General features: G+C 39.3%; 1 protein-coding gene across 1 annotated transcript; it reads right to left on the reverse strand.

Annotated features, from left to right (window-relative positions):
- Window positions 1-6,021: 6,021 nt before the first annotated feature.
- On the reverse strand, window positions 6,022-25,058 carry LOC128527609 (NLR family CARD domain-containing protein 3-like). Its single transcript, XM_053500076.1, has 7 exons — window positions 24,960-25,058; window positions 23,604-23,658; window positions 22,606-22,678; window positions 20,586-22,386; window positions 8,006-8,179; window positions 6,850-7,020; window positions 6,022-6,702 (listed from the first exon to the last, which is right to left on the reverse strand). The coding sequence occupies exons 1-7, from the start codon at window positions 25,016-25,018 to the stop codon at window positions 6,696-6,698; spliced, it is 2,340 nt and encodes a 779-aa protein (XP_053356051.1). The 5' UTR covers window positions 25,019-25,058; the 3' UTR covers window positions 6,022-6,695.
- Between the last annotated feature and the right edge of the window lie 2,139 nt (window positions 25,059-27,197).

The following is a 27,197-nucleotide window of genomic DNA, read 5'->3' on the forward strand; positions in this document are numbered from 1 at the left end:
GACTAAACTCACACAAAACACTCAAATTCAAACACGGAAGAGTCTCACTGACCCGTGACACCTGCACCTCGCAAATTAGGATTAGAAGAAGAAGAAGGAAAGATAAACCTCCCGTTTTTATTTTACAGTCAGAAATATAGTTTATAGTAGTATAATTATGTCCATATATTTAATATCCGTATGGTAAATTAGTGCTACTTACAGTACGCTGTGATGCCTGAATAAATTCCTGCGTCGAGCTTCGATCCTCTCACTTTCACTTTCTTTTCTTCTTTTCTTTATTTTTTGTTTGCAGTCACGTGACTAACTTTACAAATCTGCCACAAAGCCAGTCTGGTCTAAAGCTGCTTTGGGAGCATGAACATTTTTCAAAGCACTATAAAATAACATTTAATTTAATTCTGTTTTGCGGTCGATAGTGTCAGCTGATTAGAGAAGAACCAGCCAGTCAGAAGTGGTGTGTGTAAGCCTGTGATTGGCATAACCTGGAGCCAAATGGGAGGAGCTGAGACCTGGCTAGATCTAGTGGGCGGGGCTTGAGACATAATTGGGCCAGGTAGATCTCCGCACAGTTAGAGTCCGCTCGAACTGGATGTACCTGTATCGCTCGGTAAGAACACAGTACTTTAAAGATAAACTTTACATTGAAATGTATATAAAATGCATATCTTACATTTATCGCTGTCTCGATATGACTATGGTTGCTATGTTTTCACACCCTTGAACAGAAACGTCAAAATAACATAATTGAACACAAAATGCAGTTTTTAAATGAAGGTTTACGTTACGTATGGCCCTGTGTGAAAAAGTGATTGACCCCCTTGTTAAAAAATAACTTAACTGTGGTTTATCACACCTGAGTTCAATTTCTGTAGTCACCCCCAGGCCTGATTACTGCCACACCTGTTTCAATCAAGAAATCACTTAAATAGGAGCTACCTGACACAGAGAAGTAGACCAAAAGCACCTCAAAAGCTAGACATCATGCCAAGATCCAAAGAAATTCAGGAACAAATGAGAACAAAAGTAATTGAGATCTATCAGTCTGGTAAAGGTTATAAAGCCATTTCTAAAACTTTGGGACTCCACAGTGAGAGCCATTATCCACAAATGGCAAAAACATGGAACAGTGGTGAACCTTCCCATGAGTGGCCGGACGACCAAAATTACCCCAAGAGCGCAGAGACAACTCATCCGAGAGGCCACAAAAGACCCCAGGACAACATCTAAAGAACTGCAGGCCTCACTTGCCTCAATTAAGGTCAGTGTTCACGACTCCACCATAAGAAAGAGACTGGGCAAAAACGGCCTGCATGGCAGATTTCCAAGGCGCAAACCACTTAAGCAAAAAGAACATTAAGGCTCGTCTCAATTGTGCTAAAAAAACATCTCAATGATTGCCAAGACTTTTGGGAAAATACCTGGTGGACAGACGAGACAAAAGTTTAATTTTTTGGAAGATGCGTGTCCCGTTACATCTGGCGTAAAAGTAACACAGCATTTCAGAAAAAGAACATCATACCAAGAGTAAAATATGGTGGTGGTAGTGTGATGGTCTGGGGTTGTTTTGCTGCTTCAGGACCTGGAAGGCTTGCTGTGATAGATGGAACCATGAATTCTACTGTCTACCAAAAAATCCTGAAGGAGAATGTCCGGCCATCTGTTCGTCAACTCAAGCTGAAGCGATCTTGGGTGCTGCAGCAGGACAATGACCCAAAACACACCAGCAAATCCACCCCTGAATGGCTGAAGAAAAACAAAATGAAGACTTTGGAGTGGCCTAGTCAAAGTCCTGACCAGAATCCTATTGAGATGTTGTGGCATGACCTTAAAAAGGCGGTTCATGCTATAAAACTCTCAAATAAAGCTGAATTACAACAATTCTGCAAAGATGAGTGGGCCAAAATTCCTCCAGAGCGCTGGAAAAGACTCGTTGCAAATTATCGCAAACGCTTGATTGCAGTTATTGCGGCAATTACTTTTTCACACAGGGCCATGTAGGTTTGGATTTTTTTTCTCCCTAAATAATAAAAGCCATCATTTAAAAACTGCATTTTGTGTTTACTTGTGTTATCTTTGACTAATAGTTAAATGTGTTTGATGATCAGAAACATTTAAGTGTGACAAACATGCAAAAGAATAAGAAATCAGGAAGGGGGCAAATAGTTTTTCACACCACTGTATAATCATAGTTTTTTTTTATTATTTCAGATTAACCTGTACAGATGCATCAGACAATACTTTTGCGAGGACAGGATCCCCTGCTGTCTATCCAGAGATGCACAGTGTGCTGCCAAAAATACCACTGTACCTACTGTAAATCGGTTTACAACCATTTGCATGAGCTCCAGAATCATGTAGCTAATCACATGCGAAATGCAGTTCAAGAAGAAGGTATGTGTGTTGTGAATAATTTTAATTGTAGTACTGTGCGTGTGAGAAACACATCATGCTAGTTAAACCTTTAAGTTTTTGCATTGTCATTTCTTCCTAGCATTTAAATCTTAAATATATTGTTCATTTAATATGTTCTCCTGTTGTGAAACTTTTGGGAATTTTGAATTTCACATACTTACGTTTTTAAAATTTTTTTTTTTAATAGATTTTCTGTATTACGTTACTTAATTTCATCACTGCAAGGGCTGGTGTAGAGTCTGTCAGGCATTTGTTCCAGCTGAGTAGTTGCATGTTCAGCTAATAGTTTTTAAACCAGGGCTTTATTTGGTAGAATTTCATGTGTTCTGCTTGGACAGAACAAAACCTTCACCTACACTGGCCTTGGTGTTTGGTGGCAGTGTGGTAAAAAATATATAAAAAAAGGATCTTAATGTTGTTGTGCTCTTGAGCAAGGTGTTTCACCACAAAACCTCAGCATAGGCAATGCATTGTATTAAACATGTAAATGAAACAATTGTGCTAATTTTGTCATAATGTCATTTTTTAAGCCATGCTCTCCTATATATGTTCAAAAAAAGACATGGGGTGCAAGCCAAAAAATAACCTGTGAATTGGATGAATGCAACACAAATGCTGAATTTGCAGTGAGGAGTGGAATTGTTCCTTATGAGTGGACTCATCTTAAGTCATTGCTATTCTGTCCCCATTCAGACACCACACCCATCATTTTAGATGAGGAGGTACTGACAGAAATGGTTGCTTGTAGGTCTTTTGGGGATGCAAGGAAACAGAGCTGCTTAAACCAACGAAAGGCAGCTACTGATGCAGGTGTTCCACTTTCTGTTGAGGTGACTGTTGGAGGACCTCCATCCAAAAAGTTCATTTCAGTATATGAGCCAAAAGTGGCAGATTTTGAGGTACAGCTTTTTAAGTTCTTTGCTTGTGAACTTTTCATATCTGTAGTTGAGTGTTAAGAAAGAATGCAGTGCACAGATGTCACAAATAACCCGCTATGGGTGAACTGAGTTCAAAGTGCACTTTTTTAACAAAACTATAAACAAAGACAAAAACATTTACCGGACATGACAGCTATATAATGTATTTATTGAATATGGTCTAATTGTAAATTGTCCAAAATTTACAGGGTGCCCCTCTTCAGCTTGGAGGAATTGATTGTGGGGTATTCATGTTGATGGTAAGTGGTCTTATAATTGCTATGCAGCTGTGTTTGTGTGCTAAACACCACATTTGTGAATAAAGTTTTGTTTTTGTTTTTTAGTGTGCACTCCATGTAACGCTCTCAAAGCCATTTGATTTTGCTGCGGTGAGTTTGCATCAATTTATGGTTATTTATAAAGCAAAAAGGATGGTGAGAACATAAAAAAAAGACTAAGCCTTTCATTTGCTATCTTTTATCAGTCTGACATGCCTATAATCAGGAAGTGGTGGTGCTATCAGTTAATTCAGACATTTCCTCTGACAAGGTATGGTACTGATAATCATACTTTTGATTTAAACATCCATACTGTGGATTTCCAGTGTGCAGACAATATATAAACAATGCATGCCTAAAACCATGCCTAATGTTTGTCACTTGCCACAGTCAAGTCCAACAACTAGTCACCCAGGAACAACTACCAAATCCAGATGACATGATGGAAGTCACTTCAGCTGAGTCAGATAGCATGGAGATCACCCCAACCACAGGAATCTATGTATGTAGACACAATGTTTATGTATTGCTTGAATCGTTTATGCATTTACCTTTTCTGTTTTATATAGGTGTTTATAAGCAGAACTTCACTAATTACATTATTATTGGAATCCTTATATTGCACACAGGACTCAGCGGCAATGAAAAACATTTTGCTGGTCTGTAAGTGGGTGGAGGAGAACCAACACCAATTTGCTGGGAAGATTGAACTGCCAAAGATCCTGAAGATGAAGGAGGAAGATGCATTGTTGGCTATCACAGTGCGAGACTTGTTCCTAAACACCATGTTTTATGAAGGTGAAAGGGATGAAGAAGAAATCTAGGCTCCTTTTCTTTTTACTTTTCAGAGAGTAGAGGACATGGACATTTTCTTGGAGGAAATACGAGACAAAAGAGACATCCGTGTGTCTTGTTTACACAACCCTCACTTGTGAATGTACTAGTGGGGTACTGTAATGTAAATATTAATTTTTGTTTTGTAAAATTTCTTTAATATTTTGTGTGAAAAATTAGTGTTGTGTTCTTGAAATATATTTATTTATTTTAATATAGTTATACCATTAAATCTTGTGAAAATAAGTGTTGTGTTCTTGAAATATATTTATAATTTTATGACTTCTTATTATGACATTTTATCTAAATTTAAGATTTATTTTGTGTTGCACATTTTCCTGTTTTAGGTTAACAGAAACAAATAAATCCAGCAAAAGACTTGTAGGACAGTGGAGTATGTGACCATTAAATGAAGTTGCATGGCTGGTTTTAGGCTACTGGACTGGTCACTTCTTCCCATTTAAGATAGTAGTAATAAAACATAAAAATAGCATAGTGTGTAGCCTATGAAGGTGGAGTCTGTCTAAAATTATGGTCAGAAATCAGTAAAACAAACTTCATAATTTATTATTATTATTTATTACATTATTAATCAGATGCTTTAGAATAGTTGATGAATTAAAGAGGGGTGCACAGATAGTTAGCAAACGGTTTTATCCAAAGCGACTTAAAAAGTGAGGAAACTATTCATCCTTATAAGTAGTAAATAAGACAAGCTTACATAAATACAACGTTTAAAAAGGTATTAGAAACACACACATTTATATAGTGTGAGTAATGTTCTTGTCAAGTATTTGTATAAACCTACACTATTTGTGGGCAATAAAGCATTATTAAAAAAAAAACTATTTACGTAATGCTGTCACAGATGAGACATAACGTTATCAGATGTGTGTTCTAGCTGAAAGTGCTTATGAGACTGGTGAATGTGGGTTTAGGAACTGGTAAGTGACATCCCTTTTGCCATCCAGAAGTGGGTGGGACCATGGTAAACCATAATGATTTCAATACACTTAATTACACTTAATACACAAAATACACTTAATACACAAAATAATGGATGAGTGTAAAATGTGGAAATGTTTGATGGAGTGAGTAATACCATTAAAGGGAAAATGACATTTAAACTCTTTTAAAATAAATATTATATACCATGTTATTCTTGTTTTACATCATAGTTTAGTGAATAGTCCTAACACAGATACTAAACCCTGTAATTAACCTCTGAGGTAAGTCAAATGTTCTTGCAGCATCTCACAGTCAGACCCTGGAACCTGACACGCTGGAGCCGAGACGTATAAACACTGAGGCACAACCGAGACTTCTTGCTTATCTATTGTATAAGTATATACAGTAAGTGTTACTGCTTATTCTGTGTTTTATATATTTAAAACATCATGGCACAGACAAGAGTTTGGATGGATGTTATATGTTGGATGAAGACCCCAAAGTCTTTATACAGGCCCCTTTTTTATTATTTTGTTTGGCTAAAAGAAGTGGCTCCTTCTGCTGAAAAAACAATGACCAAACCCTTTATCAGAATATTATATGAAATAAATAAATCAATAAATAAAATCTAATAGCGCGGCTCTTTATTCATTAACTGCTAGACTGAACAGTCTCACTACTAGTATAAACTCTTAACTAATAACAAATACACCTACAACAAAATACATCATGCTCTTACTGATCATCTATCCAGAGCTGTATACTGATGACTGTTAATAACTTCTTCCACAAATAGTTTATATAGTTTATTCAGCATATTCAGGAGTTCACCCAAATGAGGATGGGTTCCCTGTTGAGTCTGTTTTCTCTCAAGGTTTCTTCCCATTGCTATCTCAGGGAGTTTTTCCTTCCCACTGTCGATGACACCCTTGGCTTGTTCATCAGGGACAATCTCATTATTATTTAAACACATTTATTCTTACTCATACACACTTCCATAAATGTTCTTTTCATATTGTGAAGCTGCTTTGAGACAATGACCATTGTTAAAATTGCTATATAAATAAAATTGAATTGAAGTTCTTCAATTTCTGAACACATGTTTAGCAAATGTGCTGTAAAAAAACATTTTTATTGCGAGTGAAGACAGTGAAACAGATGTTTTAGTAGTAGACAACACAGCATTTGCCATATTTAATGGAACCATGAATTCTACGTTGTACCAGAAAATCTAGAATGACAATGTCCGGCCATCAGTTCGTCACCTCAATCTCAAGCATAATTCCCTTACAGGCCTGGAGATTCAGATTCTGAAAGAAAGATAGATTATCAGAGCAGTTTATTTTATTATAAACGACCAGTCCTTTTAAGCTATTCTGAATATCAAGATTTCCCAGGTGACCTTATATACTGTTAATGTTCTACATGAGAATTAATATGCTGTATCAGTAACTCACTCCAACGTCTCCAGTGTGTACTTTTCATCCTCCTTTATTTCAGAGAGCAGCTTCACTCCCTGTTCTCCTAAATCATTACCGCGCAGATCGAGCTCTCTCAGGTGTGACTTTGTCCTCAGAGCTTCAGCAAGAGCGACACAGCCTTCTTCTGTAATGCTGCAGTTACGCAACCTGCAGGAGAAAAAAACATTTAACTTCAACAGAGTTGAAGACTCTGTTAACTTTAAACAGAGTTAAGATACAAATTGTTAAGAGACAAAACTAATTATTGAATATTAACTTCTTGTTTTTATTCCATTTGCTGTTTCTCCACATCGTAATGACTTGTGTGTGCGATTTTATTTTGTGTTTGTAAGTGTGTGTGTAGCGCGTGTACTGTTTTTTATAACATAACCGTGTGTGCGCACGTGTAAAGCAAAAGAAAGTCTCATTAGAGAGGTTAAAGATCTATTTTCTCTTTCTCTGTCGTTATGTGTGTGTGTGCGCGTAATTTGACACCATGCCCCTTCACACACACACTCTCTCACCTTTACACTCTCCCCCCCCAGCCCCTCTAGGCTTCACACACACACACACACACACTCTGCTCTACACAGAAACACTGCTCTGGCACGATTCTTATCAAAGGTAAAGTGCAGGTACATAGTTTTTTTTTACTTTACAGCAGTGATACCGTTGTTTCTTGCTAATTTTACCGACAAAACAGTCTTTCCGTTAATGTGTGTGTGTGTGTTTGTGTGAAATTCAAATAAGAAAGGAGAAAGGTTTACTGTGTAAGATTAAAGGGGGATACGGGAGGGGCTGAAAGTAACTTTAGCTTTTACTTTAGCTTCACACAAATAAACAAACACACACAGACACACACACAAACACATACACAGAGCGCCTGTACGCATATACAGAAACACTTATCTGTCTGGATTTCTTTTTTTTTTAAGTTTTTTAAAGGTAAAGTGCAGGTTAATTTGTTTTATTTTTATTTTTACTTTATATTTTGTATTTGTTATTTTTATGTATTTATGTGGGCTATGGAACAAATAATTTCAGTATTCCATTATATATATATTTATATATATATATATATATATATATATATAAATATATATATAGATTTCTTCAAGATTTGAAGACAAAATAATGTTAAATCTTATCTTACCTAAGGATCTCGAGTTTACAGTGAGGACTCTTCAATCCAGTAGAAAGATCTTTGACTCCTGAATCCTGAAGTTTATTATCACTCAGGTCCAGCTCTCTCAGACATCGAAAACATGAACTTAGAAGTTTTGTCAGTATTTCACCACTTTCCTTTGTGAGATTACAACCACACAGCCTGTACCAAAAAAAGCAACACACATATCATACATTATTTAGATTTCAAATCCTTTAAAAAACTGATTTAACATATATTTGATTATTGAAAAATACTATACATATTGTTTGACATCAAATCATTTAACATATATATATATAATGTCTGATCCTTTTCCAGTTACAAAAAACCCAGATTCTGTAAATATGACCAACCGTTTATTTGTTAAACAGTACATTTGGCCTCAATAAAAACTATGAACTACTCAGCTATGTGTCTGGTTTGAATGACTTAAGGAGATTAAATAAATGGTCCTCCTACCCAGGGCTGGACTGGAACAAAAAAATAAGCCCTTGCATTTTTGGTCGAGGCAGCCCACTACAACCCAGATATGGTCCAGTCAGACACCACCCATATACAGTGTCAATCAATAAATTATTATATTATGACAGGTTTTACCTTAATGGACAGTTTACAATGCGTCGTAGCTAAGAGACATGGAAGGTGAAGTGAATATGTCGCATTGAAGGTCGTCCAAGAGTCGGACGGCACCCTTGACTATCTTGGTCACAGTGAATGGGGAGAAACGAGGGGAGAGTTTACGTGACAGTGTCTTTAGAGAAATGTCAATGGCGGCCAGCATGACACTTTCTCCCCACATGATTGTAGCGATGAACAGGGCTCCCAAAGAGAGAGACAGCAGTCAATTGAGCACATTCCAGAGACCCTCTCCCATGGTTGCATGTCGCCATCCCGGTAATCTTATCTGATCTGCGATTATAAAAGAGCGTCTGCAAAACGAAGCTGCAATCTTATCTGATTCGCGATCATAAAGGAGCGTCTGTAAAACGAAGCTGCAGGTAACTTCACAAGGCATAAGACCAGGCGCCTCGAAATAAACCCCAAAAAACAGGGTGTAAATCAGTGATCCTTTAAACAAAGTCGACAGTTTTACAGCTTCATCCCAAGTTGGGGGGGTGGGGGGTGGGGGTGTTGAAGTTGGACCACCAAGTCACACTTTGACACTCTCCAGAGCACATGCCTTTCAATGAACAAAGAGGCATACGACATGGACACTATTTTAAACCATCTTTAAAGTATGCCAGTAGGGAAAAACGTGGATGCATATATTTACTCAGCACGTATGTTTTATGTAAATTTAAAGATTCGATACACCTCTGACCCAGAGCTAAACATTACATATTAATGAAGAATGCGTTGGGCATTGTGTCCACATTAAAATGTCTACATTTATTGGTGGAGAATGCGATGGTCATTCGTTGTCATTATTATGTAAACCCTACATGATACTTAAACCCAATACTCTGCTCTTGTGACTTTCATTGATCTAGTAAACAGTACTAAAATAACTTAATTAATTTTCACTTTACAAACTGTCTTTATGTGTATGTGTGTGCGTTTAAGTAGCGTAGTTTCATGAATCATAGATAAGTCAAATAAATTCTTGTTCCTTTATAAAGAACTGTTGTCTTGGTCATGTATTTTAAAGTCTAAACATTTGCCCAGATAATCATAATTGCTAAATACTAGATTTTGTGTTATCATCGTTGGCCATGTGATAAGCAGAAGATACACTAAATTATGCTAAACGCTGGACGGGTAGTTTATAAAGTGTACATTATAAATTTAAAATCAGGTAATCAAATTAACCCGAATCGTTGAAGATTCGATACACCTCTGACCCAGAGCTAAACATTACATATTAATGGTGAGGAATGCGTTGGGCATTGTGTCCACATTAAAATGTCTACATTTATACATTTGAGACCAAGAACGGTGAGGAACAAGTAAGGGTCTTAGGAGAATGGCAGGGGGTTGACTGTCGCGCTTTTAGCGCGTGCAGATGTCGCAGGCTGCCACAATTCTGGACACGTACTCTTCTAGTGTGGACCACCAAAAGCGTTGTTAAATGCAAAGCAGTCTGGGCGGAGCCTGGGTGACAGGAGAGCCTAGATTTGTGGCCCCATTCCAATTGGGGGGAACATTGCTTGGTCCGGGTTCCTGGGTTAATGCTTGCTTGACATTTGTCTCGAGGTCTAGTTCCATGACAGCGAGATGGCAGGATAGTGTCACATGGCATGGGATCTTGGGATCAGGAGAACTGTCGAGGGAGTGTGTCTGGTTTGGTGTTCTAAGAGCCTGGCCGGTAGGACAGGACGAAGTTGAACAGCACCCATCAAGCTTGAAGAGCATTAAGTCTCTTGGCAGTGTGTAGATTCTTATGGTCTGTCCACACTAGGAATGGAAGCTCGGTTCCTTCCAGCCAGTGTCTCCATTCCTCCAAGGCTAGCTTGATGGCCAGAAGCTCTCTGTCACCCACATCGTAGTTTCTCTCGGCTGGGGACAGATGATGAGAGAAGAATGAACATGGGTACAGTTTGTTATCCCGCGAGGATCTTTGGCAAAAAATCCCTCTGACACCACAACACATCAACCTCTACTATAAACTGCCAATCGAACTATATCCCCTAATAAAGCAGCGGTAAAAGATGGCAAAACCCAGGAAACGTTGGAGGTCTCGCCGTAAAGCTGGGGATGGCCAGTAACCGCCTGAAACTTGTCTGGTTCCATTTCCAGCCTTGAGGAGGAGATCAAAAAGCTCAGTAACGTGGTAGACGTTGTGTGAAACTCGAATTTCTCTGCCTTAACATACAGTTTGTTCTCTCTATAAGACTAGATGGACATGGCAACAATGCTCCTCCAGTCCACTGTTGGGCCCTTGAGCAAGGCCATTAACCCTCAACTGCTCAGATGTGTAATGAGATAAAAATGTAAGTCGCTCTGGATAAGAGTGTCTGCCAAATGCCCAAATGTAAATGAGAGAATATCATCTAAACAGACAGAACACAAAGGAGTTTAGGAAGTCTCGGAGGACGTCATTGATTAGGGCCTGGAAGACCGTGGGTGCTGAATTCGGATGAGGTGGTATGCATTGTGTAGGTCCAAATTGGTGAAGACCTCAGCTCCTTGGAGAACTTCGAAGGCAGTGACCATGAAAGGGTAGCGCTTCCTGACAGTAATTTCGTTAAGCACTTGATAATCAATGCAGGGGCGAAGGGACTTGTTCTTTTTCTTGACACAGAAGAAACTTGCCACCTTGGGGGAGGAGGATGGCCTGATTATTCTGTCAGGGGGCGTGGCTGATTGTGAAGAATTCAGGTGCAAAAAAATTGACAGTGAGGGAGAGCAAGCGAATTCCGCTCTTCTGTGACACAAGAGCATTAAGGAGGGAGAGTGTGCCAAGGCACCCAGAGAAAGTGGAGACGAGACGTTAAGCGAAAGCATGGTCGAGAAAACATCAGTTGGCATCAGGTGAAAACATCAGAAATAAGTTGGCAAATAGATGGAGCCAAAACATAAAAAAAAAGATGTAGTCAAAAGTAAAATCGATAATGGGTAATTAAAGAGTGAATTGACAGATCCAAAATGTAAAACAAAAGCCGCAGTCAGAGGGGAAAGCATAAGATCAAAACAGGAGAAATCAATGAGCGAGGGCAACAATATCCGAATCGTGAAATGAGAGCGAGAAAACAAGGTTGAAACAAAGTTGGTAATGTGAAATCGTGAATCAAAAAATGCTGTACACACACGCATACAGACACAAAATAAAATATGTTTTACGCACACACACGTGGTCAGTGTTATAGTAAACAGTACACGCGTGCACAGATGTTGACTATACCAGAAAGATATAAGCACTAAGACCCAGCAGGGGAGACGATTACCCACAATTCCTCAGCGCAAGAAAGAGAAAAACCGTTGGCTTAGTTGTGATCACGTGACGTCGGCGTTAAAAGCGCATGTGTAAAACATGATATTCCACTGTATTATATTTTTGTGCATGTAGGGGTGTGGAAGAAATTAATCAGTCCGGGAGCACAATAATAGAAATGTCTGTCCTGTAACACTGTCCTGTTGGTGAATAATCCCAATGTAACATGTGCGGCATGTAGATGTGTAGAGGCGCGGATGCTTGCTCTCGCTTTTCCTTTTTTGCAGGTGGCCCCGTCCTGATTGGACGTGCGCTGACGTGCCCGGTGATTGGTCGTCCTGGGACCGGCGCGTCGCCTTAAGGTCGCAGACGAAAGCCGGAAGCGCGCGTTGGGGTGTTGGTTGGGATGTTGGCTTGTGCTGTTACGAAAATAGAACTGTTGGGTCGCGCCAGTGTTTTTGAGCGTGTGTGTGGTGTGAGTTGTGAGTGGTGGTCTCTTTTGTTTTCGTTAATTGTGTTTGTAAATATTGTTAATAGTTATTTTTGTTTGTATATACATTTCTTTTGATGGAAGCAGTAGGGGTTGGGTGCCATTTTTGTTAGACCCGTTTTCTCCTGTTTTTGTATGTTTAGTTAGGGAGATAGTTTAGCCCTGTGTTTTTGGTTTAGTTTTCTTTGTAGTTTAGTTAGTTTCTGGGAGGAGATAGGGCAGGGTTTTTGTTTATTGTTTTGGCCTTGGCCCAACCCTGAAGCCAAGAGCTTCCGGTGTGTGTGTGTGAAAAATAAAAAGAGAAAAACAAAGACAAAGTTATTGTTTAAGATTTTATTATTTATTACGCCCTGGGACCCTAGACCTGGGGACGTAATAAAGTTTTTTAACTTTATTTATTTTTTGGATAAACGAACTTGCTCTGAACGTCTTAGACGTTTATGTTGTGTTTTGTAGTGGCGCTTGATTGACTTCTACACCGGCGTTCGTTTGTCTCTGTCTAACGTCAGCCTGCAGCCCAAATTGTAGTTTGTGTGTTAACCTGTGGGGGCAGTGTGTCGGGAACTGGATATGAAAGCCCGCCGCTACCGGGTTTACTCTCTGACTGCACAACGTCGGATTAAAGGAAGTTTTTTTTGTGGTTTATGAAGTAATGCAAAAATTTCTGTGTAAGTTTTTCAACAATAATTTTTTTTTATTTTGCCCTTTTCCGCATTTCCCTATGTATAGCATGTAGGGTCATGGGATATATCCAGTCCCCCGAAGCGTTAAATTAACGCGAAGAAAACGAACAAAAAAGCAGTTTCCTTCCGTTCGTTGGGATTTGAACGGCAAGAAAAAGCTGCATGCAAAGTTTTTTTAATGCCTTATAAATGCGCAGCCGGACAAACGCACGTCACTAAAGCCCGTGTGAACACTCTCATTGACTCCTATGTGTAGAAAAATTGCCGCTTCAAATTCTAATTTAAAATCTAATTTTATTTGTCACGTACACAGTCATACACAGTACGATATGCAGTGAAATGCTTTTTCGACTGCCAGTGACCTTAAAATAAAAGCTTAAACATTAAGAAATAAATATGAATAAAGGAAATATGTTAGAAAATAAAGTTAACTGGTAAAATATACTGTACAAGTAAAAATAAAGATATATTGCAATAAAAGAAATATGGTAAAAAATGAAATTAACTAGTAAAATATACTGTGCAAAGTAAAATAAAATAAAAAATACTGTACAACAGAAATGAAGAAATGACTGAGGTGTGCAAATATGCATAAAATGACTTCTTAGAGTGTCATATTATTAAAGTGATTTGTCCAGTGGTCCATAAATGAAAGTATAAGTATATAGTGCAAAAGTGTGCATGAATGTGTCCATAGCGGCCATGAGTGCCCAGTCAGTGTTGGATGTAAAAGAGATGATATTAGTCCTGTATTGTGTTGTGGTTGAGAGACCTTATGGCCTGCGGGAAGAAGCTCCTCCTCAATCTCTCTGTATTGGTCTTCAGGGAGCGGAATTGCTTCCCAGACCGCAACAGAGAGAACAGTCCATTGTTGGGATGGCTGAGGTCCTTCACGATCTTCCTGGCCTTGGTCCAGCACCATTTGCTGTAGATCGAGTGCAGGTCAGGGAGCTCGGTGCGGATGATTCGTTCAGCTGAACGCACCACCCTCTGAAGAGCTCGCCTGTCCTGCATGGATGCTCTCTATGGTGCAGGAGTAGAAATACCTAAGCACCTTGGAGGGCAGTCTAAAGTCTCTCAAGCGTCTGAGGTGGTAGAAATGCTGTCGGGCCTTTTTCACCACGGTGTTGATGTGACAGGACCATGACAGGTCCTGCGTGATGTGAACACCTAGGTATCGAAAGCTGTCCACTCTCTCCACTGGGCTGCTGTTGATGACTGGGGTCTGGTAGTTCCTCTCCTGCTTTGTACAAAAGTCCACAATCAGCTCCTTTGTCTTGCTGACGTTCAGGAGGAGATTGTTCCTCTGGCACCATTTCTCCAGATTTCCAATCTCCTCCAGGTAGGCCGACTCATCGTTGTTCGTGATCAGGCCCACCACAACAGTGTCGTCAGCAAACTTGATGACGGCGTTGGAGTTGGAAGTGGCCACACAGTCAAATGTGTACAAAGAGTACAGCAGGGGGCTCAGAACACAGCCCTGGGGGGCTCCAGTGCTGAGAGTGAGGGAGGCTGAGACATGTCTGCCCATCCTTACTGCCTGTGGTCTGCCAGTTAAGCAATTGGAGATCCACTGACACATAGATGAGCTGAGTCCCAAGTGCTCTAGCTTGGTGGTGAGTGTGGAGGGAATTATGGTATTAAATGCAGAGCTGTAGTCAATGAACAGCATTTTCACATAATTCCCCTTACGAGTGTCCTGGTGAGTGAGAGATGTATGGAGGAGATGTGAGATTGCATCGTCCGTTGAACAGTTTGGACGATATGCAAACTGTAGTGGGTCGAGTGTGTCCGGTAGTGAAGAAATGATGAAGTCTCTGACCAGGCGTTCAAAGCATTTTATCACTACTGAGGTGAGGGCTACAGGGCGATAATCGTTTAGGGGAAGCAGGATGAGGTTTCTTCGGGACAGGAACAATGATGGACTCTTTGAAGCATGTCGGGATCACCGACTGAGATAAAGAGATGTTGAATATCTCAGTGAACACAGGTGCTAGCTGGTCTACGCAGGCTCTGAGGATACGGCCTGAGATGCCGTCTGGTCCTGCTGCTTTCCTGGTGGTCACTCTCTTGAAGGCTCTCCTCACGTTGTGCTCGGTGATGATGAACGCGTTTCCGGTGCTGGCAGTGTCTTCCTGTCTGCAGCCGTTAGCGCCGCTAGCATTAGCATCGCTAGCGTCTTTAGCTGCAGCCTCGAAGCGAGCGTAGAAAGTGTTCAGCTCGTCTGCCAGAGTTGCGTCCGCGTTCGTCATACCGGATGTTGGTGCTTTATAGTCCGTTAGCTTGATCCGCGCTCACCGGAGAGACAGACTTTTAAACTGTACCCTTTCTTCAGTTGTCATGGGGAATATGAGATTGCTGTGAAATAAGATGAAGGAGCTTTTGGCAAGGTGCAGTAGGAATACGGTCAAGTTTTATGTGCTCCATGGAGACCTGGCTGAACACCCATGTATGCATCCAATACAAACATGTCTTTCTGGCTTCACAACACTGTTGGAGAAGAGGATTCACCAGTGGTGTGGTAAGAAAAAGGTAGATGGGCTCACTGTGCTTAACAAGTGGTTCATTCCTGCACATATAACAGTGAAAGAATGAATTTGCACAATGGACATCAAGCTACATGCCCTCAGTATGTGGCTTTACTACATGCTGCAGTAATTTTTACCTGCTATTCTACTTGCTATTTTATTCCTCCCTCTGCTGTCTGTATAGTTCAAGTTCAAGTAGGCTTTACTGTCACTTCAACCATATACAGTTAGTACACAGTGAAACAAAACAACGTTTTTCCAGGGCCAAGGTGCTACAGAAAATGTGTTTTCTCGTATGTGTACAGTTTATTTTTTACACAGAATCGTATTAATTGTGGATACATATACGTTTGAATCTTCAAAGCTATACTGTAGTACTGTTAAAAGTTTTGGCCTGTTGTAAAAAAAATCATGTAAAATGAGGATGCTTTCAAAAATAATTTCATGAATAGATTTTCTTTCAATTAACTTCTATTAACTAAATTAAATTTTAAATTAAAAATTTTAAAGTTTAATGGAATAGCTGTGTAAAAGGTGCTGAAGCTGACATGCCACTGGTCTTTTATATTAATGTTGTTCGGAAGCCTGGGCAATGATGTAGTTTCGACATCCATCGACTGAACAGCTTTTTTTTAACTTGTTTCCATGTTATTGTTGTTCAGCAATGGCATGGACGTGATGTTTTGGCAAAAGAGGGGTGGGATGGTGGTTGGTGCTCGAGGTGTTGACTGAAAGCTGTGACTGAGTAAATTGGACGTCACAGCAGTCCAATCGTGAAAAGACACAGCTACTTTATGCAGGCTGTGTGCATTTTACTGTGAATTGACTGTTTTGAAACTTATGGTCGTTTCATAGCCCCTATGGGATTGATTTTTGATTTTTTTTGTCCTACAGGTTTTTTTTTTTTTTGCACATAATATAACAAACTACATTGTTACATTAAGTATATTTGTTTTTATAGCATTGAATATGTACATTGTAGGACAACATTTGCAGATTGTGAAATAACACGTATATAAAAAAAAATCAAATGTGTGCATTGTATCTATGGAAGATTGTAGGAAATTTCAAAACATATGTTGTATATCTGTACATTTGTAAAAGTCACATTTCCAAAAATTTAGGACCCACCTTCTGTCATTCATAAACAACTACCACTCCAAGTTTTTAGAGCATTGTGCAGTTCTAACTTTTGGTTTGTTTTTCATTCTTTAGATGCCCTACAACAACAACAGCTGAAATAACTTCTAATAGTTAAAGTCATTTTGTCATCCAGTTTATAATAATTTGTATGTAAGTTGTAGTGTGTTTTATTATATAGTTGTTTTATTCTAATTGTGATGTTACTTCCTGTTTAAATGGGTATGAAGCATAAATAAATAAATATGTTTACATGTAAACTGAAGGATGTTGAGTTACTGACTTTTTGTTTAAAAAAAAAAAAGCTTTTCAGCCCTACATGGTCTCTGTTTTAAAGAAATAAATCAAAACGGACATGATTTACTGTCATAGAATCTTGCTGTACATAAAGCAAGACTAAACTATAATTGCTTTAATATTGATTCAATGTAAAATAAGTGATTTAATTTAAGTTGAACAAACATTGATTTTATGCCCATCTTGATCTATTTTTCATCATTGAAATAACATTATTTCAAAGTGCAAACCTGATGAAAAATCAATGCTAAATTTTAACATTGATTCAATGGCAAATTGGTTGATGCTTTAATGTTGATTCAATAATGATTCAATGTTGTTCTGCTATCTGGGAATGTGCAAACGAGCAACAACAAAGTGACAGTGCGACAACCACGACATAACAGAGCATAAAATATGGTGTTGAGGTAGTGGAGATACAGTAAACATTCCTTGACACAGCAGCAAAAATTTAGGAATTAGTGCAAAAAGAAATAAATATTGTGCAAAAGAGATAAACAGTGAAGCATTTACAGGTTGGTGTGTACGATAGTTTGGTGGTGTAGGTCAGTGTGTCTGCACTTGTGTTGATTAGTCAGTCCAGTCTCAATGTTTTGAGGTAGTTGAGTTAAGCTGAGTGATAATGTTTGTGTGTGTGTGTGTGTGTGTGTGTGTGTGTGTGTTTATCAGTCCAGTCCCTTTTTGTTGAGGAGACGGATGGCTTGTGGAAAAAAGCTGTTGCACAGTCTGGATGTGTGTGCCCGAATGCTTCGGTACCTTTTTCCAGATGGCAGGAGTGTGAAGTGTGTGTGAGAGGGGTGTGTCCGATCAGCCACAATGCTGGTGGCTTTGCGGATGCAGCGTGTGGTGTAGATGTCTTCAATAGAGGAAAGAGAGAATTACAGTGAATTACAGTGGAACCTCGGATTACGGGCATAATTCGTTCCAGAAGAGGGTTCGTATTCAAAAACACTTGTAAACCAAATTAAAATTTTCCCATAGAAAATAATGGAAACTCAAATTATTTGTTCTACAGCCCCAAAAAATAAATACATAAAATAATTAATACAAAATATAAAGTCAAAATAAAACAAAGGAACTTCCGGGTATGGCGTGTAGCTGTTAGGTCAGCTATTTAAGCTGGCGCTAACTTTCTTTAAATTAATCCTGCAAAGTGACCAAAACGTACCCTCAAACAATATTAAACTAAAAAAAACAACCCTGCAATCGACTATGACACCAAAAAACATAAAGCCGGGGCAACAGCCGAGAATTCAGTAACAAACTGGCTCTGACAATGGGGAACACATGTTTTACTTTTCCACAGACCAACCATCCTGGGTCGATATTGAGAAAAAATAATTGCCACACCCCAATCATATATATACTTTGCAGAAGTTAAAATACTTAGAAAGTCCACCCGTAATCCCTTTCTTAGGAATACCCTATCAGTTTGGCATGAGGCCCATTCTTTTTTGAAAGAGACAACACCTATCTCTCCCTTCTCACCAATATGGGGCAATAACCATTTTATACCTGGAAGAAATGACATGGGGTTTAAAAATTGGCAGGTGAATAGATTGTATGGTAAAAAACGTATATGAAGGAGGTACATTCATGACCCTCCAGCAGTTAGTTATAAAATATGATCTTCCACAAAAACATTTTTTTAAATAACTTTAAATTGGAAGTTATATATATTTAAGAATTAAAACCTATTCGGAATCCCAACTCTCTATATGAGAACAAATTACTTTAAATCACATGAACGATAGAGGAATGGTGTCCTTGTTATATAAGACATTACTGGTTGGACTAAAAGAAATCATATCTTTTAGCATGGAAGAGAGATTTACAGATGCATATCACTGTTGAGGAATGGGAGCGTGCCTGCCTTTCAGCTCAAACCCAATCTATTAATCCTAGGTGTAGAATACTACAATACAAATGGATGATGAGGACATAAATTACCCCTGTTAAACTACATAGGATTAACTCTAACATTACGGATACGTGTACAAAATGCAAGGATGAAGTTGGTACATTGTTTCATTGTATGTCTTGGGGTGGTTTGTGAAATGACCAGTGAAAATATTCCTATGGAACAAGAGCTGTGTTTATTGCATATATATCCTGAAAATGTGTCAGTAAATGCAAGCAAAAGGAAGCTCATAGATTTTAGTTTAATACAAGCTAAACGCGTGATTGCTTTAGTATGGAAAAACGCCCAAAGGCCTGTTCTTTCACAGTGGACTAAAGAAATGTCTGACAACCTTGCTCTTGAAAAATTAACGTATAAAATTAGGGGGAAAGCGGAGATTTTTAAAAAGGTGTGGTCCCCTTTTAAGCAATATGTAAACAGATAAGGTGGAATGGTACGTAATGATTGTATATATATATACACACACATACACACATACATATACACACACATATATGAGAATTCAAATTACAGTCATTACGTACTATTCCACCATATATATATATATATATATATATATATATATATATATATATATATATATATATATATAAAACTGCAGGAGTGAGTTGCAGTAGTCCAGTCTTGAAATAACAAGGGACTGAACAAGCACCTGAGTAGCCTGTAAGGAAAGAAATGGGCGAATTCTTCTGATATTGTAAAGAAGAAATCTACAAGAGCGAGTAAGGTTAGCAATGTGTGGGGAAAAATGACAGATGGTTGTCCACGGTTACCCCAAGATTGCGGGCAGTGGTTGAAGGAGTTACAGCTCCCCTCTCACCTGCGCATTACCTTTAAGAAAAAGTAAAAATAAATCCCAACTGATAAGTGTTTCCATCCACACACACACACATTAATGAAGATACCGTTTTATCGGAAAATTTAGCAAGGAACATTGCTAGTCACACTCGTGTGAGTGCATATTAACGGAATCACTGCTGTAAAGTAAAAAAAAAATAAAAAATAAAAATTAACCAGCACCCTACCTGTGAAAAGAATCGTGACAGAGCAGAGTTTCTGTGTAAGGCAGAGAGTGTGTGTGTTTGTGTTTGAAGCCGAGAGGGGGAGGAGGTGGGAGGGGAGCGGTAACGCAGAGAGAAAGAGAGAGAGAGAGAGAGTGTGTGTGTGTGTGTGTGTGTTGGTGTAAGTGAATGAGCAGAGTGTCAAATTACAAACACACACACACACACACGCCTTTACAGCCCCTCTCCCATCCCCACCTTCTGTCGGCTTCCCAAACAAACACACACACACTCTCTCTGCCTTACACAGAAACTCTGCAAGCACTAAGACCCAGCAGGGGAGACGATTACCTACAATTCCGCAGCTCAAGAGAGAGAAAAACCGTTGGCTCAGTTGTGATCACGTGATGCTCAGTGTCAAAACAAGAAGCGCATGCGTGGTACATGATACTCGCTGCTCGTAAACCAAGACATGACAAAATGTATTAAAAATCTTTGCTCGTCTTGCGGAACACTCGCTAACCGTGTTACTTGTAATCCGAGGTTTCACTGTATAAACCTATAGCAGGATCAGCGTTGCTAGTAAATGAAAGATTCATACATGAAAACCAGTAAATCAAAGTCAGGAACTTACACAGCCTTTCTGGACACTGAGACTACTGGACACAGATTCTTGAATCCCTCATCTGATGCTGCATATTTCTGTAGATTAAACTCTTTCAGCTCCTCTTCTGAGTTCATTAACATGAAACTCACAGCTGACCATTGAGCTGCAGTAAGTCCGGCTCCACCGAGGCGATTATTTTCTGTTTTACTCAAAAAGACTTGAACTTCCTGTACTAGAGACTGATCGTTCAGTTCATCCAGACAATGGAACATATTGATGGATTTGCATATTCCTTCATTCTTTTCTATCTGCTCCTTGATGTATGTTGTTATTTCCTTGTTTGAGGCAGCAGCCACTTCCCTCAGATATCTGTGTCCTGTCTCTGTCAGTAGGTCTTGTAAGAGAACTGAATTGGACTCTAGTGAGAGACCCATAAGGAAGCGGAGGAAAAGGTCCAGGTGTCCATTCTTACTCTGTAAGCTCCTATCAACTGCTGTCTTTAGAAGGTCTAACAGTGTTGCCCTGCTGGAGAGGCCGAAGATTTTGGGGGTTTGTGTTTTCGCTAAATTTTCATTGATATGTGCAATAAATACATACACTGCAGCAAGATACTCCTGAACACTCAGATGCACAAAGCTGTACACCTTCCCCAGATGTGAAGTGACTTCCTCAATAAAGATCTGAGTGCAAACTCCTGAGTACACTGTGGCCTCTCTGACATCAATGCCACACTCAGTGATGTCCTCCTCATAGAAGATCAGGTTTCCCTTCTCCAGCTGTTGGAATGCCAGCTTTCCCAGTTTTAGTACAATGTCTGCAATCTGTCCAGGGTTCATTTCATGTCTTTGGTACTTTTGGGATCCACGTTTGAGCTGTAACATCAGGAAATGTGTGAACATTTGAGTGAGGGTCTTGGGGACGTCTCCAGTTCCTGCTTCACTGAACATTTCCTCGACAACATTCGCTGTAATCCAACAGTAGACTGGCATGTGGCACATAATGTAAAGACTTCGTGATGACTTCAGGTATGTAATGATTTTATTAGCCAGGGTTTGATCACTGATTCTTTTTCTGAAGTACTCGTCTTTCTGAGGGTCATTAAACCCTCGTATCTCTGTTACTCTGTTAATATAAACAGGTGGAATCTGACTGGATGCTGCAGGTCGAGATGTTATCCAGAGGAATGCAGATGGAAGCAGATTTCCCTTAATAAGATTTGTTAACAGTACGTCTACTGAAGCTGACTCCGTTAGATCTGTCAACATTTTGCTGTTTTGGAAATCGAGAGAGAAACGAGACTCATCCAGTCCATCAAAGATGAACAAGATTCTATAGTGATGAAACTCCATTTTAAGTTCTTTGACTTTTGGGAAAAAAAAATGGACAAGCTCCAACAAGCTGAGAGATTCTTCCTTCTTAAAATTTAACATTCTAAAGTTTAGGGGAAAAATGAGGTCCAGATCTTGATTTGCTTTACCTTCAGCCCAGTCAAGAACAAACTTCTGCACAGACACTGATTTCCCAATTCCAGCAATGCCTTCTGTTAGTACGGTTCTGATGGGTTTCTCATCACCGGGTATGGGTTTAAATATCTCATTACAATTGATGGACTCCTCTGTTGTTTTGTTTTGCCTTAAAAACTTCCTTTCAATATGTCTGAACTCATGTTTCTGACTAATAAGTCCACTGCCACAAGATGTAATGAGGGGTTCTGTGTAAATCTCATTCAGAGATCTGAGGTTTCCACACACTGCAATTCCCTCAATAATTGCCCCAAATTTCTTCTGCAATTCACTTTTGAAACTTTGCTGGCACACAGGGTCCAGTTCTGAAAACACAAAGAAAGTTATTTAAGAAAATCTGGCTTTTGTTTATGTTTTAGAATTATTAACATGAATAATTTTAAAATAATTAAGAGTTGAATTAATTAAAAACATTCCATGGGTGATGTCAGGGAATCATAACTACACAATATGATAAATGAAAAAAAAAAAAGAAAAAACTGTGATATAATGTTTTTTTGGCACATGCATACTCTGGACCTCACCTATGTTACTGCTCTGATGCTTTTCGTCCTCCATCACTCTAACATCAACTGCTGGATATTCTGTTCTTAGTGGCTAAAAAGAAAAACTTAATGAAATAACCAAGATCAATCAATCAATCAATCAATCAATCAATCAAATGAATAAATTAAAAACAGGTCAATAAAGACATCATATAATATAATATGACAGAAAATATAATGCACTTTCAAAAAGGGTTAAATGTTAAGGTAAAGATGTCTTTGTTTTATATGACTCATAGCCATGGGAACTTGACATTCAAGTAGTTCTCAGCCATCATTTAGAGAATGGTGAAGCTTATTGTATGATTTGCACTTCTAGGTCAGCAGCCATCGTGTTTGGGGCACTCCTGTGTGTTGGTTATTTTGTTCAGGCGCCACTATAAAATCCCACTGCAAGATCGTACTATTGGATTAGCTAAAAAACTGAGTCATTTTCAGTGCGGTTTCTTCCAACTACTGTCTCTATACGTAAGGACCCGAACCCTGCTTGTGAATCTGCTCTGACCCCATACTGGCTAGCAATCTTTTTGCTCTCACGACGTGTTGGCCCTTTAGGCTCTCCATCAAAGTAACTCTCTTCAACTTCATGAGTCAAAGGCGGCCTTTACTTTTGCCCCTTATGCCTACAGTAGTCACGATGTGAAAACCTTTCGGATTAAAAACCAGTGATGAGTTTCCCTGAACCTTTTCATCTTTCATAATTCATTCTCTCCCTGTGTACAGGATTAATGTGCTGCTCACCCCCTTCTCTAGTTATCTGTTTTGGTCGACTCTACAAAAATCTGACATTGAGTCCCCGGTGTGTGATCCACCATCAACCATGCTTAAGTTATTGCATCCTTACATCTTCTCCACTACTGAGGTCCATCTTATCTCAATTAAAAGTTTCTTAACTACCTCTATTGTGTTCTGTTTTCGTGTCCAACCTTTCTGCACCCATTCTGACATTTATACAATCACATACTATAAATACATACCTGGAGTTCAGGTTCTATCTGCTCCACTGAAGAACTGGACATGCCATGTTGGTCCCTTTAATTAAGACCACATTAAATTAGTGTTACGCGGAGTTCTTTTTAAGGCATAACAAATAAATATTAATTTGTAATTACTTGGATAGTTTTTTACATCTAATACATTTAGTTAATTTCATTGTGATATACACAATCACTCGTATTGAAGTAGAGAAAGTCTTTTCTTCTGAACAATGAAGTTTCAGCAAGACAAACAATTGTGTTTTTTATTAAATCATGTTAATGGAGCTTTCTTATAATCTATAAAGCTTCTACTTTATAGATTATAAGAAAGTGGAGGCGTATAAAATAGTTCAATTGTGTAACGACGCGGGTCTCGCGAGGGGCAGAGCTGCCAAAAAAATAATCTGCACTGTTCAGAACAGTCAGATCCACAAGCTGCTACCCCATGCTGTTTGATAAGCATAAGGAAGCCCTAAACTTTTTTATTTCGGAGATGCGTGGGATTAATAAGCGCATCAAGAGGATTTTTGGGCAGCTCGAGGTGCGCGGCACTTCTGGGTTCACATCTGGCCGCGGGTCGACTCGCGCCCCCGGATCAGTGCCTCAATTACCCCCTCTGGTGACCACCACCTCCACATCCGTATGCGGGCGAGCCAGAGAGGTGCGATGCCTTCATCCTGCAGTGCTCACTAATATTCGAGCTGCAACCTTCCCAATTTCTATCTAAACGGGCGTAGGTTGCATTTATGGTGTCTCTGCTCACGGGCAGAGCACTAGAGTTGGCTGCTGCAGTGTGGCAGCACCTCCTCTCGGAACTCGCCACCCTAAGTGCCTTCATCCGCATACTGCGAGCAGTGTAGCATCGCCCGTCCTTTCCATTCGTTAAGAGAGGAGATCAGTGGCAGACCACACAGTCGAATTTCTTACCTGGGCTGCCAGTTTGGGGTGGAATGCATAGCCCTTATGGCTGCGTATACACAAGGGCTTTCCGAGCGGCTGAAAGATGAGCTAGCCATACGTAATCCTCCACAGGTTCTGGAGGAATTTTATAGGCTAGCCATCCGGGTGAAAAACCGCCTTCATGAGCGTCAAGCCGGATGCTCCGGCTGCTCCAGACGGGAAACATCTCCTCCACCCAAAAAAAGCCACAGAGCGCCGAGCCAGTCGCTCCCCGTGCTATAGGCGCGAAGTCTCACCTCTGCCCATGGAGACAGAGCCAGAGGCTCTAGGGGGAGGACCCCCGTCATTCGGGGCTCTTTTTACCAGCTACGCTCTCAGGGAGCACACTTCATTAAGGCACTTAGGGCCACTTTTCACCATCCGCATATGTAACAAATTGTTCATGAGACATCTTACCCTTCTTTCCTTTCCTGTTGAAAGTTGATTGGCAATCCCATTGACCAATCACTCTTCATAGACACCACGCTGGGCTCAAGTGTACCAGCTCTCTCTTTCTGATATCTAATTAAAAGCAATGTGTATTAATAGAACCACTGTTTAAGTAAGAACTGAACTGAACAAAAGCTTCTTGGAAGAAAAATGATTTTAATTTTTCTGAATTGCAATTTGATCTGAATGGAAAAAATCAGGTATTAAAATTAAGAGTCTTTAAATTTGGGTAGGGAAAAAAATTCCCAACCTTACACATCTTGGATACCATAAGAAGGAAATTTCTTACTTTTTCATTTTAGATGTCTCTCCCTGTTCAAATAAATCATCCACTAACTTTCTCTTCCTACATGCAGTGCTGGATTCAGGTGACTCCAAACTCTTTTCCTTAATCATACTAAACACATAAACAGCAATAGTGATACATTTATTAAAAATAACTTACTTTAGATTACTTTTTGTAAAAGAAGACTGCAATAATAAATTTGAGTTTTTACATTTGTGTCTTTAAATTCAGGTAGACAAAATTTGGATAGGAAAAAGAAGTTTAGTCCTTCACATCCAGGAAACCACAGGAAGGACATTACTGCTGCACTCTGTGCCACAATGTACTTTAAAGTGTGTTCCCTGTACAGTCTACTTCACAGGGGGCCAATTTGCTAATCACGACTAACTGCTTATAACTGGCTGAATTATAATCAAAATATTCTTTAATAATAATAATAATAATAATAATAATAATAATAATACCATATAGAACTTAACATTAACAATCACTTGTTCTTGACATAAGCTTATTTTTGGATGGACAGCAAAGTTAAAAACATTATATCTTATAATTAAATGACTCACCTCTCATCTTCCTCATTACCAGGTGAACTCATTTTCAAGGGCGTGTGATGAGTTTTCCTGAAGTGATGCTGTTCAAAAGGAGACCTGCAATTACACATACAGTATAATCACATTTGGTAAATAATAATTATGGTAAATATTTCCTTACATTTATTTGCCATAATGCTCAAACTATTTATGAATAAGCATTGTAATGCTGTTTCCATGTACAGGTGTAACTTGGTCTGTACCAATCTTTAGGTAGGTAAACTGTAATTAGGTAGGTGGTACGTGTCAAAGTATCATACACATGAATTGCAGAACCCAAAGTTTCCCAGCAGAACATTGCAGCATCACATTAAACATAGAGCATCATGTTGTCTCAGCCAGCTTACCTTCTTCACATACTGCATCTTACTGCCATCTTTTCCCAGATAAGTAACACACAAACACACACACACACACACGCACACACACGCACACACGCACACACACGCACACACACACACACACACACACACACACACACACACCTGGCCATCCACATGGTTCAAAATAAAATGTGATTCATCAGAACAGTCCACCTTTGTCCATTGCTCTGTGGTCCAGTTCCGATGCTCACACGCTCATGCCTGCTATGCCAGATCCAAGCCCTGCTCTATGCCATACTATCATATCAAGCTAAGCCTGAACTTTGCCTGATGTATAACATGTTCTGCCTGAGATTTGTCCTTCACCCCCTGAGCCATGGCCTTGAACCAAACAGAAACTGCACCTTCTCAAACTAACCCAACATTTGCCTCGGGTACCAAGAAAGTACTGCTGTCTCCACCAGCTGATTTTGAGTGTACTTTTTTGCCCCCACGACTTCTCCATGCTTATGCCCAGTTCCAGCCCCATGTTCACACCCAGTTCCACCCGTGTTCATCTTAAAGCCCGTTACAGATCACATGCCCACTTTTATTAATTTTTTTTACTGAAGTTACCGTTGGATTACCGTTTCTGTTGTGTGTGTGTTTCCTCTTTGGTTACCTGTTTCTTTCACTGTTTTTATTGAATTTACAACATGCCACACCTGCTCCTTTTCTGACAGTTACATTAACGTACAGGAGGATTGCTGGGGGGGTTTCAATGTCTAAAAATACGCTTAATCTTTTGAGCATAACGAATTAACTACAGACCATGCACCTGTTTATTCATATTATACAAACTGGTTCATCTATTCTCTGATTTTACTCTGACTGTATTTCAAGCTTATTTTAATTACACGTCTGGAGTTTTTTCCCCCTATAATTCTAAAAAGTCAGAATCAGAAAGAACTTTATTGCCAAGTATGTTTGCAAATACAAGGAATTTATTTTTGTGATAGAAGTT

This window comes from Clarias gariepinus, chromosome 7 (genome assembly GCF_024256425.1).
Source record: "Clarias gariepinus isolate MV-2021 ecotype Netherlands chromosome 7, CGAR_prim_01v2, whole genome shotgun sequence".
In the NCBI taxonomy this organism is placed as follows: domain Eukaryota; kingdom Metazoa; phylum Chordata; class Actinopteri; order Siluriformes; family Clariidae; genus Clarias; species Clarias gariepinus.

Bases quoted from the DNA above. Each gene is read 5' to 3' on its own strand.
- LOC128527609 (XM_053500076.1), bottom strand. From the start codon at position 25,018: ATGAAGAGTGATTGGTCAATGGGATTGCCAATCAACTTTCAACAGGAA. The intron at 22,679-23,603 runs GTATGTATTTAT...TTTTCTTTTTAG, and splicing joins AGATAGAACCTGAACTCCAG to CCACTAAGAACAGAATATCC. The intron at 7,021-8,005 runs GTAAGATAAGAT...TTTCTCCTGCAG, and splicing joins TGTAAACTCGAGATCCTTAG to GTTGCGTAACTGCAGCATTA.